This window comes from Nothoprocta perdicaria, unplaced genomic scaffold (genome assembly GCF_003342845.1).
Source record: "Nothoprocta perdicaria isolate Ctin4 unplaced genomic scaffold, notPer1 scaffold_121, whole genome shotgun sequence".
NCBI classification, from domain to species: domain Eukaryota; kingdom Metazoa; phylum Chordata; class Aves; order Tinamiformes; family Tinamidae; genus Nothoprocta; species Nothoprocta perdicaria.
This window is the reverse complement of record NW_020454328.1, coordinates 1,350,950-1,366,463: the sequence shown is the minus strand read 5'-3', so window position 1 is coordinate 1,366,463 and position 15,514 is coordinate 1,350,950. Positions and strand designations below refer to the sequence as shown.

The following is a 15,514-nucleotide window of genomic DNA, read 5'->3' as shown; positions in this document are numbered from 1 at the left end:
CCCCCGCTCACTTCCCAAAGCGAAACGGCACCGCGTCCGGGCTGCGGGAACGGGGAGGGGAGGGGGGGCGCAAACTCTCGCGAGAGCGCGCCGCCTCTCGCGATAACGCCGCCCCCGGCGGTCCCGCGAGAGGAAGGGAAGGGGCGCGCGGTTGCTCTCGCGAGAGCTCGGCCCGCCCCCGCGCGCGGCCGCCCGTGACGCGCAAGATGGCGCCGGATCAAACTTTATTGGCGCCGCCGGGAGCGGACAACACTCCCCCCCGCCCCCTTGGCGCGGCGCCTGCGCGCCGCTCCCTTCCGCCGCGAGCTCTCAACAAAACTTTATCAGGGCGCGCACGCGCGGGTCGGGGTTCTTTGCAGGGCAGCCATGAGAGCAGCCCCGGCACCGGGCACGGAAAGGGGAGCTGCGTAACGGGCTCGGGGAGCGGCGCCGCAGTGTCCCGCGGAGCCCCGCCCGGCCCGGCCGGAGGACGCTCTTGTGCTGGGGTTGTGGTGTTTAACAGATGCATTGTGCGGCCCGCGGGGAGCCCCCGAGGCGGGTCCCGCCGCGCTGCAAGCGGCACCGGGCCGCCGCCATTGCCTCGCGGAGCCCCGCCCTCCCCCAACTCCCGCCGCTCTCGCGAGATCTCCCCCCCCCCCGGCGTGGGCAGCGCGGCTCTCGCGAGAACACGCCGCCCTCCTCTCGCGAGGCCGCGGCGGCAAGGCGGGCGCTGCCGCGGCCGTTGGGATGGCGGCGGGCGCCGCCGCGTGAGGCCGGCGCCGAGGGGCCCGGCCCGGCCCGGCCGCGCCATGAAGGCGGCGCCGGGCGGCGCCGAGGGTGAGTGCGGCGGCGGGGCCGGCTCGCGGCTCCCGTGGCGCGGCGCGGCTCCGGCGCGGGTTGGGCCCTCGGTGCCTCGCGAGACCGCAGGAGCGGCGGCGCCCGCCGGGCTCTCCCCGCCGCCGTGGCCGCGAGCGGCGCTCCGTGCGTTGCACGGCTCGTTCCGTTCATAATAAAGACAAATACCCAAGGGGCATTGAAGCCCGGCACCCCCGCCCTCGGTGTAACGGAGAGTTACAGCGTCTGGAAACGCCTGACACGCGTTTAACTGCGTTCCAGTTGGGTGGGGAGGGGACTGCGCCCCTCGTGTTTGCCCTGCCCTGCCCTGCCAGCCAGACTGTTGGGCTGGTCAAAGGGTGTCTCTGTAGGGGAGGCTGCCTGCAGGGTAGCAACAGAAACACCACGTTATAGTGCCCTGGAAACTACCGTTCTTTTTCATTATGTACGTGTTTTCTGTTATATATTGGGGAAAATACACCCTGTAATCCTCAGGGAGATACTTCTCATGGCATTGAAACTTCCAAAAATGCGATGAAGTGAGTTTGTRCAAGCACAAGTGTCTCTTGGGATGTGGCAAGCGTTTCGTAAGGGTTGCCTAGAATCCGATCTGCAAGGCTCTGCTGAAGGCAGAGCAAAGCTGACCGTTGATATCGCAGTGTACGGAGCCTTGGCGGGTTCCAGAACAGCACACAGACACCAGTCCTTGGTGTGTTTTCATGACGACTGCCCGGTTGTTCTGTTGGTAAAGCTTTGAACATGGCCGAGTTCTCTTTTCTGAATATCCTTCTATGATTTGTCTTATAGAGGCGGAGAAGCTGAATAAGATGAGTTCTCTCTTAGAAAGACTTCATGCAAARTTTAACCAAAACAGACCTTGGACAGAAACCATGAAGCTAGTCCGCCAAGTCATGGTGAGGATTGTTGGGATCTGCGCAGKGGAGTTTCAGGAGCATCTTCAGTAATGGTTTTACTGGTGGTTTGTCAGGTCTCTTCAAAGTCCTTTACTTTTTGGCCAAGCCTCATCTTCCCACTGGGCTGGCGTGGTTGAGACATCCTCGTTTTGGGAGTGGTGTGTGTGTCCTGAAGAGACAGTGCTCTGCTCGCAGCCTCGTGGGCAGGACGCAGCTGTCATCCCAAGCCCAGGACGAGGGGCAAGCCCGGTRTTTGGACTGCTGGGAGAAGCCTTGTGCATTCTACCGCTCACTCTTTTGAGATTTTGTTTCATTTTGTTAAGCCCTTTGCTCCCTTCTCGGTGGTGTTTGGAGATCGCTGTTGTTTTAGTCAAATTTATGTTTGAGACATTGGTTTCTGGGTGGAGGGAGGAAGGAACAGAAGGCAAGAGAGAGAGCTGCATGGAAGGTTTCTGCATATCTTGTTCTGAGGTGCTAAAGGTTTGCTCCTCTGGTTATTCCTTTGTCTCTTCCTGTATAGCTCTCAGCTTCTGCCTATGAAGAAGTTATTGCAGTCTGTTCTTCCAGATGAGGAAGTTGCTTAAAGAACAAAATCAATTCGAGGGGTGCCTTTGTTACCTGCTACCAAAATGGATACTCTTGTCATATAAAAATCAAAATGTGGATGTAATTTGGGCATGCAATCTAATCTGCCTTTAATTAGCTGAAAACCTCACTTGACTGAACAAAAATTGCAGTAATTCCCTCTCAGTGAGTGCTGCATCAAAAGGTCATTTTTCTCCTTTCTGACTAAGGAAAAGCGAGTTGTGCTGAACTCTGGGGGGCACCAACATCTGGTGAGCTGTTTGGAGACCTTGCAGAAGGCGTTAAAAGGTTGGTATGTTCTGTGCACGCGCTTTCCGTGCTGCTGAGCGGTGTTAGCTGTGGAAATACTGCACATGGCAGGGTTGTTGCTAGCAGCTGCCTCTGTGTGTGTGTGTTCATGTCTACGCAAGCGTGCTTACCTGTTACAATTCCATACCGCTCAAGATTGCCTGTTACTTTTATAGCAAATGCCTGTGCTTGAATTCCACTTGAATGTGCGAGAAGATCCGTTCTTYGTATTTCTGAGAATGTTTGTTTCTCCTCTATAAATTGTTCTAGCTGAATTTGGGGTATTGGTAATATAACTGCATGTGTAAAGGTSTGAGAACACCTGGGAGTGAGCTGGCTCTTATTGCTGATGGCTCGTTCCCGGGGAAGTGCTGAACTAGTTCACTAAGCCTTGCTCTTTGCTTTTTCCATCTAGTATCTTCTCTGCCTGCCATGACAGATCGCTTAGAGTCTATAGCTAGACAGAATGGGTAGGTTGTCTTCTTTATTTTATGGCAAAAGCATTTCTTGTGCATCTGTACACATCGTAATCTCCCTGCTGGTTCAATTGTTTTTTGTGTGCATCTCATAGTAATTTTTGTTTTGTTTTGTATGTAAGCCTTGGATCTCACCTTAGTGCAAATGGCACTGAATGTTACATCACTTCAGACATGTTCTATGTGGAAGTCCAGTTAGATCCTACAGGGCTGCTGTGTGATGTCAAGGTGGCTCACCATGGAGAAAATCCTGTGGTATGTATTACTGAAAACATGGGAGCGATACTRTTTTGTCTTTGGAACTGCCATTTTGGTTCCCTTCTCTATGGGAAGAAGAAGTGGATTGCCCTGAATGTTCATCTAGGCCTGACAGCTTTACTGCTCCTTCTAGTGGGAGGTAAAAACCTCCACGGGGCAGTCCATTCTTGTGATTTTATCTGATGACCGATGCAGTGCATGCGTGCAAGGACCATTTTCCTCCCTATTTTCTTCCRTGTAACATTTTAACTGGAAAAAAATGTAGGAAGTTACTCATTTTGTTTGTGGGAATTTTATTTCTCGAGGAAACAGCAAGTTGCTTAGGAARTGGATCTTAAAAGATTTAGCTCCCTGAATGGAAAATGCTAGAACTTAAAAGCATGCAGCTAACATGCTGAAAGAAAATAGCTTTACTTCCATCTTCCACATACTGGAGTTTGCCCTTGCATTTCACTTTGGCATAGCCATTTCTCTGAAGATCAGACCATTTTAGTTATGTTTGTGTAAGACAGAGGTTTTCAAATAAGACTTGACTGTTTTAGAGAAATAATCTCTTCTAGAAATAGAAGCTTTATTTCAAGTCATTCATTTAATAGGATATGATATTGTTTGAATTTCTCCCAGAGGCGGTTGTCAAGCAGAACTAGAACGGTAGTGGTTTATAGCTGTGAATGTTTCTTATAATCAAAAACTGATGCTTAGAAACGTCACTGTCCTAATACTTGCAGTGACATTGCTGCACAGAGACTGAGACGACAACATTTGACACTGATACAGTTCTCTGTTCTTCCCTTCCTAGAGTTGTCCAGAATTGGTGCAACATTTGAGGTGAGTAGCAAGTGGTGTATTTTCAGACAAGATTGTATTTGCAGCATTCACATCAGCTACAAATTTAAATTCATGTTACTTTTTCTCTCCTCCTTTTAGAGAGAAAAATTTTGATGAATTTTCTAAGCATCTGAGGGGGCTTGTGAACCTGTATAAGTTGCCAGGAGACAAGTAAGCCTAAAATATGAGCTTTGTTTGTTTATGTCCACGTATATAAAATTAAACATTTCTACATGCTCTTAGTTGTATGTTTATTTTGTTCCTTATGTATGAGATTCCTGACTCCCATCAACATAGTTGTGCGTGTATGCACTGCGTAGGGATGATTTAATCTGAAGTGGGAATATGGAATGAAAAGTTAGAACTTTTGAGTATTGTAGCGTATCAGCCAGTAGTTCTATAGTTGGATTTCATTGCACAGTKCCTTTTAATTTTTATTTTTTCTTGTATTGTTTTCTTTCTCAGCAAACTTAAAACTAAAATGTACTTAGCATTACAGTCCTTGGAGCTGGATCTCTCAAAGATGGCTGGGATGTATTGGTAAGAACATCTGTATTGTTGGTGTTTGTTCATTTGTCTTCTCTTATTAGTACTGTATCATACTAAGTGCTTCTCATCACAGAGAAAGTAGCCCCTATTCTCATGACAAATTCTTCTTGCTAGGAAGTTCACTGCTGAGTTTTTAGAAGGCMTGTGCAAGCCAGGGAGTGATACAGAGTGATAGAAAAATTGCCCAGAGCTTCCTGGAATTTGCCAGGAATTCTTTTTAACTGCMAAGTTCGAATAAAAAAGAAATGTGGGGAAACAAAGTAGCCTTTTTTTTTTTCTTTTCGTCCATTGCAGTGTGAAACTTAAGATAGTTTTATGTAGCTAATCTGTAGATAATCACTCTGTGTTTCCTGGGCTCTGTTTGTGTGTGYGTTGAGCTAGAATCTTAGACTGTCACCAACTCATGAATTTTGGCTTTAGCTGTGGCTTTGGCTTGTTACAGACCTGTGACCGCCTCTCTTGCAGGCAAGCCACCAATGCAAATCCCCTCGACAAGATTCTTCATGGCAGTGTTGGCTATCTCACCCCCAGGAGTGGAGGTATCTTTGGTTAACATTTTTAAAAAGGAAAAAAAAATGCAGATTTTGTCTGTAAAAGCATCTTTGTTCAGTATCTCCTTTAAGGTGTTCTGGCCCCAATATTGCAGAAGTTCTGCAGTTACCTGGGTTAATAATAGTCAAGTAACTTATGTCRCCAGTATGCTTATTTATAAGGCTCTCTTGCACAGGTCTCCTGATGAATCTCAAGTATTACGTCTCACCGTATGATTTATTTGAAGAAGGCACTGGAGCCCCCATTGTTTTGCATGAGAACAATGGTAGGTCACCTTTAAAAGCTGATGCACTCCCCTGCTTGGAGGAGAGTAGAAAGCCAAACTGCAGCAGTCTGGCTCCCCTCCACTGTCATCTCCAATGCAGGAAAATCATAAGTTGCAGAGGACCTGGGTTCAGTAAGCACATGTGGAATTGTTGGCTTACCTGCCCCCGTTTTTGAACCTGCTGGCTGTTGTGGAATTTGACAAAACCAAACACCCATTAAAATGGAGAAAGGAGAGGGCGAAATTGTCCAAAATCATTAATTCCTTTGCTTTCTACAGAACAATACAAACTTGTAAATCTGTTTGAAATGTATTCTAAGAATTATGCAACAACAACAACAAAAAGCACACTAGTGTAACAGTTAGCAGCAAACGCTGAAAACGACCTTTTATTGGGGAAGTTATGTATTTCCACTAGTTCAATTTAACTCAAAACTTGTGTTTATTTTTAAGCTTCTCTACTTTTTCTTCTTGCTTCCTCTTTCAGTTCCTCGGGCTTTGGGGATGAATGTGTCCGTAACAGTTGAGGGAACCATGGCAATGTACAAACTTCCAATTGCACCATTGATTATGGGGTCTCATCCTGTTGACAGCAAAGGGTAAGCAAAGGACATATCTGCCAGACCTTTCTCAGTGGCCTTGTTTTAGAGGCAAATTCAATATTCAGTTGCCCTTTAAAGTCAGAGTGGGAAGGTGACTGCATGATGTTACAGCATTATAAAGTGACTGTCTTTAAACTGAGACGTATTTCAGAGATGTTTAATGCTTTACATGAGTGCATTTATCATTCAGAATGCATAAACAATCTACTTGTATTTGAACAAGCAATAAAATATGTGTCTAGCCCTCAAAACAGAAGCCGGTGTCGTGTTCTGCAGCTAATAAAGATTTTACTAACTCAATATTTTAGGACACCATCCTTCTCGTCAATCACCAGTGCAAACAGTGTGGACCTTCCCGCTTGCTTCTTCTTGAAATTCCCACGACCCATTCCAGTATCTCGAGCTTTCATTCAGAAGCTGCAGGGCTGCACAGGTGAGTTGCAGATCTGTATTTCCTAGATTTTTACTAATCTGCCATTTACAAAGAAAGCCAGAATAGCTACTCAAGTTCTTGTGGCCCGATTTCAGTAAGAGCTGGATAGATTTCCTTTGCTGGATTGTATCTCGTGTCTCACCAGCTCTTTCTGGGTCTCAGATGCTACCAGTCTGTGCTGTTTTGTTTCCTCAGGTATTCCATTGTTTGACACAACACCAACGTTTGTGCCGTTGTATGAGCTGATCACCCAGTTTGAGTTATCCAAGGAGGCTGATCCTCTGCCTTTAAACCACAATATGCGCTTCTATGCAGTAAGTATATTGTACAGCCAGGGCGCGCTCCCCGGTATAAGAGGGCTGTGGAGCTTCTAGAGGGGGTCCAGCGGAGAGCAACAAAGATGATTAAGGGACTGGAGCATCTCTCGTACGAGGGAAGACTGAGTGAGTTGGGCCTGGAGAAGAGAAGGTTGAGAGGGGATTTGATCAATATGTATAAATACCTGAAGGGTGAATGTAGTGAGGAAGGGGCCAAACTCTTCTCAGTGGTGGCCAGTGGTGGGACCAGAGGCAATGGGTGTAAGTTGAAACCCAGTAAGTTCCTTCTCTGTATGGGAAAGAACTTCTTTCATGTGGGAGTGCCAGAGCCCTGGAGCAGGTTGCCCACGGAGGCTGTGGARTCTCCCCTGGAAGTCTTCCAAACCCACCTGGATGTGACCAGGTGCCCCGTGCTCTGGGTGTCCCTGCTGGAGCAGGGGCTTGGACTAGATGATCTCTTGAGGTCCCTTCCAGCCTTAACCGTTCTGTGATTCAGTAGACTTTTAGATGAACGTGTTTCAGGTATCAGTCCAGGAGAAGCTAATGTAAATAGTGAGATTACCCTCCTAGATGGATGATATTAGCAATTAAGACCTGGTTGCTGACTCTGCTGCAGTAGTGACAGCAGACAGTGTGGGATTTAGCCTTTCCAGGTTCTAGCCCTTCTTGCTCTCATCTTAAAGTGTGACTGAAYAAGGCAAAATCACATCACTTTGAGAGAAAACTTGACTTAGTGGTAGGAGCTGTTGACTTCAGAGGATTTCTCTTTCCTCAAAAGAGATGCTATACTGTATGAAGCTAGTTTGGTTAATGAAGTGAATACTGTCTATTTCTGAGAAGCCTGAGGGCTATTTTCTTTCTTCAAATCTGCTGGTCATTTAATAAAAGGAAAGTATGTTTCTTGCTTACCATTTCCAGCCAGAAAGGTGSTTTGACATTGCTTGGATTTGAAGCTTGCTCCTTCCTTCCTAGATGTTTGGTTTTGCTTTGTATCCAACATTAGTTGTAGTAAAGTGGGAATTGTTTGTCAGGCTCTTCCAGGACAGCAGCACTGTTACTTTCTGAACAAGGATGCTCCTCTCCCAGATGGAAGAAGTCTTCAAGGAACTCTGATTAGTAAGATTGCCTTCCAGCACCCTGGACGGGTTCCTCTCATCCTCAATTTGATCAGACATCAGGTGGCTTACAACACATTGATTGGGAGTTGCGTCAAGAGAACAGTTTTAAAAGAAGGTAGGTACCACATGAAGTAATGTGAAAAATGATATGTAGCTGATAGGACGCACTGGATAATTTTCTCAGATTTGGTAATAAGAAATCAGAAGAGTGTAGGAAATACTTCTTCCCTCATAGCCTTTTATTTTTCTGCATATGAGAGTATTGAGCATGCGCCTCTAGTTCATTTCCCATGATGTTTAGTAGTTCTCTTATCTTCCAGATTCCCCCGGGATCCTTCAGTTTGAAGTTTGTCCTCTCTCTGACTCCTGTTTTAGTGTGTCCTTTCAGCACCCTGTGAATGACTCTCTAGTGTGTGGTAAGTGGACTCAGTAAAAGCATGTAGGTAATTCTGAAAAGAATGGCAGCTTTTTTTTTCTGCCTATAACCAGAATGTTGATCTCTTTCAAATGCCTCCTGTCTTTCAGTGGTTATGGACGTGCAGGATTCTACGCATGTGAACTGTAAGCTGTACAAAGGGCTTTCTGATGCTCTTATCTGTACAGATGACTTCATTGCCAAAGTTGTTCAAAGGTGAGCCGGSTCGTTTTGTGGTGCCGGTCTGTGTTGTTCAAGAGTTGCTTATAAACCAAAACGCAGTGGCTCGTGTGTGCTTTTAGTAACTGTGCATGCTGACAATAACCCTTCACTAAGTCTTTCATCCTCGCAGTTCTCTTCCCTAAAATTGTTAAAATTACCTTAGTGAACATTGCTTGGTGCAGCAAAATGCAAGCTAAACCTTGTGCTTTGTGTTTTGCAGATGTATGTCCATTCCTGTGACCATGAGAGCAATTCGTAGAAAAGCAGAAACGATTCAGGCAGACACCCCAGCCTTGTCCCTCATTGCAGAGACAGTAGAAGATATGGTGAAGAAAAATCTTCCCCCAGCCAGCAGCCCAGGGTATGGCATGACCACAGGCAGCAATCCAATGAGTGGTACCACCACACCAACCAACACTTTTCCTGGGGGGCCCATCACTACTTTGTTTAATATGAGCATAAGCATGAAAGAGAGGCATGACTCAGTGGGCCATGGGGAGGACTTCAGCAAAGTGTCTCAGAACCCTATTCTCACTAGTTTGTTGCAGATCACAGGGAATGTGGGGTCTACCATTGGCTCAAGTCCAACCCCTCCCCATCACACACCACCACCAGTATCCTCACCAGCCAGCAACACCAAGAACCACCCCATGCTCATGAACCTTCTTAAAGAGAATCCCCCTCAGGATTTCTCCACTCTGTATGGGAGCAGCCCTCTCGAAAGGCAGAACTCTTCCTCTGGCTCCCCCAGAATGGAAATGGGCCCCGGGGGGAATAAGCAAAAGAAAAAAAAATCCCGCGTCCCAGCAGACAAGCCCAAGCATCAGACTGAGGATGATTTCCAGAGGGAGCTCTTTTCAATGGATGTTGACTCCCAGAATCCTATTTTTGATGTCAACATGACTGCAGATACCCTGGACACCCCTCATATTACTCCAGCACCTAGCCAATGCAGCACTCCTCCTACTACATACCCACAGCCTATACCTCACTCACAGCCCAGTATTCAGAGAATGGTTCGACTTTCTAGTTCGGACAGCATTGGAGCCGATGTTACTGATATCCTTTCAGATATAGCAGAGGAGGCTTCCAAGCTACCCACCACTAATGAAGACTGTCCACCCATTGGTACCCCAGTAAGAGACTCTTCTAGTTCAGGACATTCACAAAGTGCCCTCTTTGACCCAGATGTTTTTCAGACCAACAATAGCGAGAATCCCTACACAGATCCTGCAGACCTAATAGCAGATGCTGCTGTGAGCCCCAACAGTGATTCTTCAAACCATTTTTTCCCAGATGGAGTAGATTTCAATCCTGACTTGTTGAATAGTCAGAGCCAAAGTGGCTTTGGGGAGGAATACTTTGATGAGAGTAGTCAGAGTGGAGACACTGATGACTTCAAGGGCTACGCACCTCAGGCTCTAAGTACTTTGGGGGTGCAAGTGTTAGGGAGTGATGGGGGAGAAAATAAATTTAAGGGGAGCAGTCAGTCTGATACAGTGGATTTTAGTATTATTGCAGCTGCGAGCAAAGCACTGGGGTCCTCTGACATCATGGAGCATCACAGTGGAGGTCAGAGCCCTTTACTAAATACAGGGGATTTGGCAAAAGAAAAGTCTCAGAAACGGGTAAAAGAAGGCAATGGTTCTGGAAGTAACATGGCAGGTCCTGGGCTTGATGGGAAGCCAGGGAAGCGCAGCCGGACTCCATCCAGTGATGGTAAAAGTAAAGAGAAGCTTCCRAAGCGGAAGAAGCAGGAAACAGACGGGAAATCTCCCTCTCATAGTTCATCAAACAGGCCTTTCACCCCACCTGCCAGCACAGGTGGGTCCAAATCCCCTGGGAGTTCAGGCAGATCTCAGACTCCTCCTGGTGTAGCTACTCCTCCTATTCCAAAAATCACGATTCAGATTCCGAAAGGAACAGTGACTGTTGGCAAGCCATCTTCACATGGCCAGTATACGAGCAGTGGCTCTGTCACCTCCTCCAGCAGCAAAAGCCATCATAGCCATTCTTCCTCCTCGTCCTCTTCCTCCTCCTCTTCAACCTCAGGCAAAATCAAAAGCAGCAAATCAGAAGGGTCTTCTGGCTCGAAGATGAGCAGTAGCCTCTATTCGAGCCAAGGTGGCTCAGGTTCAGGTCAGTCGAAAAGCTCGGCTCAGTCTGTGGGAAAGCCCGGGTCCTCCCCCATCACCAAACACGGCCTCAGCAGCGGTTCTGGAAGTACCAAGATGAAGCCTCAAGGAAAGCCATCGTCACTTATGAACCCTTCTATGAGTAAACCAAACATTTCCCCATCTCACTCGAGACCTCCAGGAGGCTCTGACAAGCTGGCTTCTCCCATGAAACCCGTTCCAGGTACTCCTCCATCATCTAAAGCAAAGTCACCTATAAGTTCAGGCTCTGGCGGCTCCCATATGTCTGGGACTGGATCGAGCTCGAGTATGAAGTCCTCCTCGGGAATGGGTTCCTCTGGGTCTATGTCTCAGAAGCCACCTCCTTCATCAAACTCTTCTACAGCATCTTCATCTTCCTTTTCGTCTAGTGGGTCTTCCATGTCTTCATCCCACAACCAACATGGAAGTTCCAAAGGGAAGTCTCCTAGCAGAAACAAGAAGCCATCTCTGACTGCAGTCATAGACAAACTTAAACATGGGGTTGTCACTAGCGGGCCTGGTGGTGAGGACCCAATGGATGGACAAATGGGACCGAATTCCAATTCCTCAAGCCATACTATGTCCTCCAAGCATAATATGTCTGGAGGTGAATTCCAGGGCAAACGTGARAAGAGTGACAAAGAGAAATCTAAAGTCTCTGTTTCTGGAGGATCTGTTGACTCTTCCAAGAAGACTTCGGATTCCAAAAATGTTGGAAGCACCGGAGTGGCCAAAATTATCATCAGCAAACATGATGGTGGCTCCCCTAGTATTAAAGCCAAAGTAACTTTACAGAAACCTGGGGAAGGTGGTGGGGATAGCTTAAGGCCTCAGATGGCTTCTTCCAAGAGCTATGGGTCCCCTCTCATCAGTGGGTCTACTCCAAAACACGAGCGCTGCTCTCCCAGCCACAGTAAGTCACCAGCATACACTCCCCAAAACATAGACAGTGAAAGCGAGTCGGGCTCTTCCATAGCGGAGAAATCCTATCAGAACAGCCCCAGCTCCGATGATGGCATTAGGCCTTTGCCCGAGTATAGCTCGGAAAAACATAAGAAGCACAAAAAAGAGAAGAAAAAAGTGAAAGACAAAGACAGGGACAGAGATCGGGATCGCGACAAAGACAGAGACAAAAAGAAATCTCACAGCATTAAGCCAGAGAGCTGGTCTAAATCTCCAATTTCTGCTGATCAGTCTCTCTCCATGACGAGCAACACTATCATTTCAGCCGAGCGACCATCCCGAGCTAGCCCTGAGTTTTTGATTGGGGAAGAAGATGATGATCTCATGGATGTTGCTCTGATTGGAAATTAATTTTCTTACTATCTTTAAAAGATGAGCTGTACGCAGGACCTGCGGGTTCTAGAGGTGGAAAGAAAAGAACCGTTCACTGCATACCCACCACACTGAATTTTGAGAGGTGTGTTTTAAGAGAAAAAAACAAAAGTATTTCCAAGGATCTCAAAACTCTGAAGAGAACACGTGTGAGTGCCGACGTCTGGCTATGTCCAGCAGCTCCATATAGCAAGCCAGGTTCCTGACTGTGGCCTTGTTCCTGCGGCTGCTTACACTCATCCTTAATTTAGAAGTGTTAATAGTCCTGTTAAAAAATAACAGGCATAAAACTAAGTATGAGTGTAAGTGTGTGAGCAGACCCCCAAACGGTGCAAACAGAAACATAGATGATTCTGGGAGAATCTGACTTCCTCTGCCCCCTCTTCCCCTCCAGAATAAGTTGATCTTATTTTTAGGAAAACTTAAGCTATTATTTTAGGGAATGGTTTGGGGTTCGGTTTTATTCTTTTTATAAGGGTGGTTGGAGGAAAACAAAACAAAACAAAACAAAACAAAAAAAGGCTTTTTAATTATTTTTACTTTTATGGCATTTCTTCATTCAGTGCCTGATTCGGAGCGGTGCTGAGGAACTTGATCTTCCTCTGCTGGGGCCGCTCTGCAAAATCAGGCACTATGTTCTGATGTGTATCAGCATTTTATTCCAGGTCAAAGCGATGAAGGATAGCTGTCTTTCGTTTGACTTTCTTTTCATTTTAGCTCTTTATTTATGTCCGTGTTTGAATGCCTCGTGCTGCTTGTTTTCATGCAGTCTCTGTTTTAATCGAGTGATGCAGAGCCCAAAGGGACTTGGCAGGTTGGGTAGAACCTATGGTTTTGGAAAGCTCTGCACACGTGCAGCCACTGTAGCTTTGGTGAAGTTGGTAAAATTGCGGCATGCCTTGGAGCAAAACTAAATTTAAGAAGGGGCACCACTGTCTTAATGTGAGCACTGCTTCCTCAAAAGCCCGGCAAACAGAATTTCCCCAGAAAAGCCTGATGCTGCATTTGTAACGAGACAGACTTTATAAGCTGCACACCAGACCCAGTTCTGCAAACGCTCTACCACTATGTGTAATTTATCTGCTGCGAGTACTTGCATTAATATTGATAGGACAGCTAGTGTGCACTCATGGTTAAAAAATGGGGCCTTACTTGCTCAATCTGTTCCCGTTGCTGAAGTGCTTACCGTTGGGTTTGTCTTCTTTTCTTTTAACTTGCAGCGCGTTTCCCAGATAGCAGCCCTGGTAACGCACGTAGGCATTCCCTGCTCCCTGGGAGGGCAGTCATCCCTACGCTGGTGTTAGCGCACACTTACACTGCTGGAAAAYCAGACCTAACTGCTCCGGCTGCATCTAGGTCGCAGCAGAATCAGTATTTTCCTTAAAGGATGGATTTTCCCCTTTTGGCTGGACTTAAGAGCGTGATTCCTCTGTCCTCTATACTTTTATTGTGGTCTCTGAAAGGAAGGAGCCTGAGGAGGAAGGTGCTTTGTTTTTAAAGCAATTCAAGCTCTTTTGCCTAAGAGGAAAAATGGGAAATGGAGAATGTTCCGTGAATGTGTCTCCTTTGAGTTTTGTGCTGAGTGGAATCCTGCTCCCACGGAGTCTTGCTGTTGACTCATGGGGACCAGGAGTCTCCTTAAACCACCAAAATTTGCAGTCCTGCTAACAACTTGACCCCAGTAATACTCCAGACAAGCAGTTTCTTCTCTGGCTTTTAAAAACCATAGCAAGACAGCAACTGTTCGATTAATTGTAGGGATTTTTTCACTTTCCAGTCTTCAGCTTAATTCCAGGATTCCTGTGCAGTGCAGGAGCCATGAGATTCTCCAAATCCACCCTAAACTTTGGGGAGCTCTTGTATTTTCCAACCTTCATCCTGTGCTCCTAGTGGTCTGCGTACAGTAGCTTCCCTCGCAAAAATGTTCCCATCTTCATGTGCTGAGATGCTAGAAAAGAAGGAAATAAAGCCTAAACCTGGAGCAAATGACATTATCTTATGCAGCATCAGAATCATATGACTGTGGGGTGTCTGTGAAGAGGATGTAAGAAATACAGCACCAGATGACTTTATCTTGAGACCCTGCTACAGCGGCTGCATCTCGGAAATACCTGTTCAGCCTCCAACAGGTTGTCATCTGCTTTAATTTTGTGCCTCATTTTAAGTTGCTTTGTTTTGAAAGAGCCCGTTGAACTGTTCTGGGTCGTGTGAAGGCGTGAAACAGCCTTCCAAAGTAGCRGTCTTATAAAGTTGGATCAGGCCTGGGGATTTCAAGGAATGGTTTGCTAGATACTTATCATTAATTGGAGTGGTGTTTTGCCAATATGAAACATACATTAAAAGTTAAAAAGTGAATACTGTTCAGCTCCGTAATTAACACATAAATGCATTTTAAATGAAAGAGCTGAACATGTTTCCTTCTCTGCTTGCCCAAGACCAAAGTTCAATATTCTAAATTTCTCCTGCAAAAGGTGGGCATCACGAACACCTACAGAAGTACAGGGAACAAAGTCTCATCCTCTCTAAGCCTCTGTGACACCAAGTGCTGCAAGAGAAACTGAGTCCTGAACTGTGGTCATAGCAGGTAATAAGCTTTTTGATCCATTTTGATGCACTGTCCCCTTTCCCCTTTGTACCCCATTCGTTTTATATCATGTGAGAAAAAAAGATATATCAGAGCCAGGCAACGGTTGCATGATGCTTCTATTGCATTGATTAGAGATGAGGTACACCTGTCAATATAACACATTTTACATGTAAATGCTTGGTCTCTTACAAATGTTTTATTTTTTAAATATTTTGCTTATTCTCTACGATATTTTACATCTTTCAGTATTGGAAAGATAAATGTGTAAACAAAATAAAAAGCCAAACCTTTTAATCTCAGGTAGAGGAATTGAGATTAAAAGAAAATGGTTCTTTCCTAAATGGTCATTATGTAAATATGTGTCTTGAAAATTTGCTTTCTTTTTGTGGGCAACCATGTAAATAATTCCAGCTCCTTCTTTTTTTCATTCTTTTTTTGATGTAGAGTGTACTTTCAACTTTTTTGGAAATATTGCAAAAGAACATGTTTATTTACATGCAAATAAATCTCTTTGGTAAAGAGGTCTCCGTTTTTCTGGAAGCCGCTCCGCTTCCCCGGGGCGGACTTCGCGTGGAGCTGTTTCCGGTGTCCCGGAGCAGGAAGCCCCATCCCGGATCCCGATTCCCGCCTCGGCGCCGGGGAGCGGCGCTTCCACGCTCGATTTTCCCGCGGGAATGACGTCACCGGGCCCCGCGCGCGTGATTGGCCGGCGCCGGCCGGAAAGAGCGCGCCGGGGGGGGGGTGCCTGCTCTTCCTCCCCCCCCCGCGCTGTAGCGGGGCGGGGGTTCCCCGGGTATAACG

The 15,514-nt window shown here is 46.5% G+C and overlaps 1 protein-coding gene across 1 annotated transcript; it reads left to right on the top strand.

Annotated features, from left to right (window-relative positions):
* Positions 1-788: 788 nt before the first annotated feature.
* On the top strand, positions 789-12,424 carry MED1 (mediator complex subunit 1). Its single transcript, XM_026054438.1, has 17 exons — positions 789-816; positions 1,621-1,727; positions 2,522-2,600; positions 3,016-3,070; positions 3,199-3,331; positions 4,134-4,162; positions 4,262-4,333; positions 4,628-4,702; positions 5,177-5,250; positions 5,439-5,528; positions 6,016-6,127; positions 6,439-6,563; positions 6,759-6,877; positions 7,912-8,113; positions 8,319-8,414; positions 8,524-8,629; positions 8,856-12,424. Exons 1-17 carry the CDS (start codon positions 789-791, stop codon positions 12,103-12,105), a joined length of 4,752 nt encoding a protein of 1,583 aa, XP_025910223.1. The 3' UTR covers positions 12,106-12,424.
* The last annotated feature ends 3,090 nt before the right edge of the window (positions 12,425-15,514 follow it).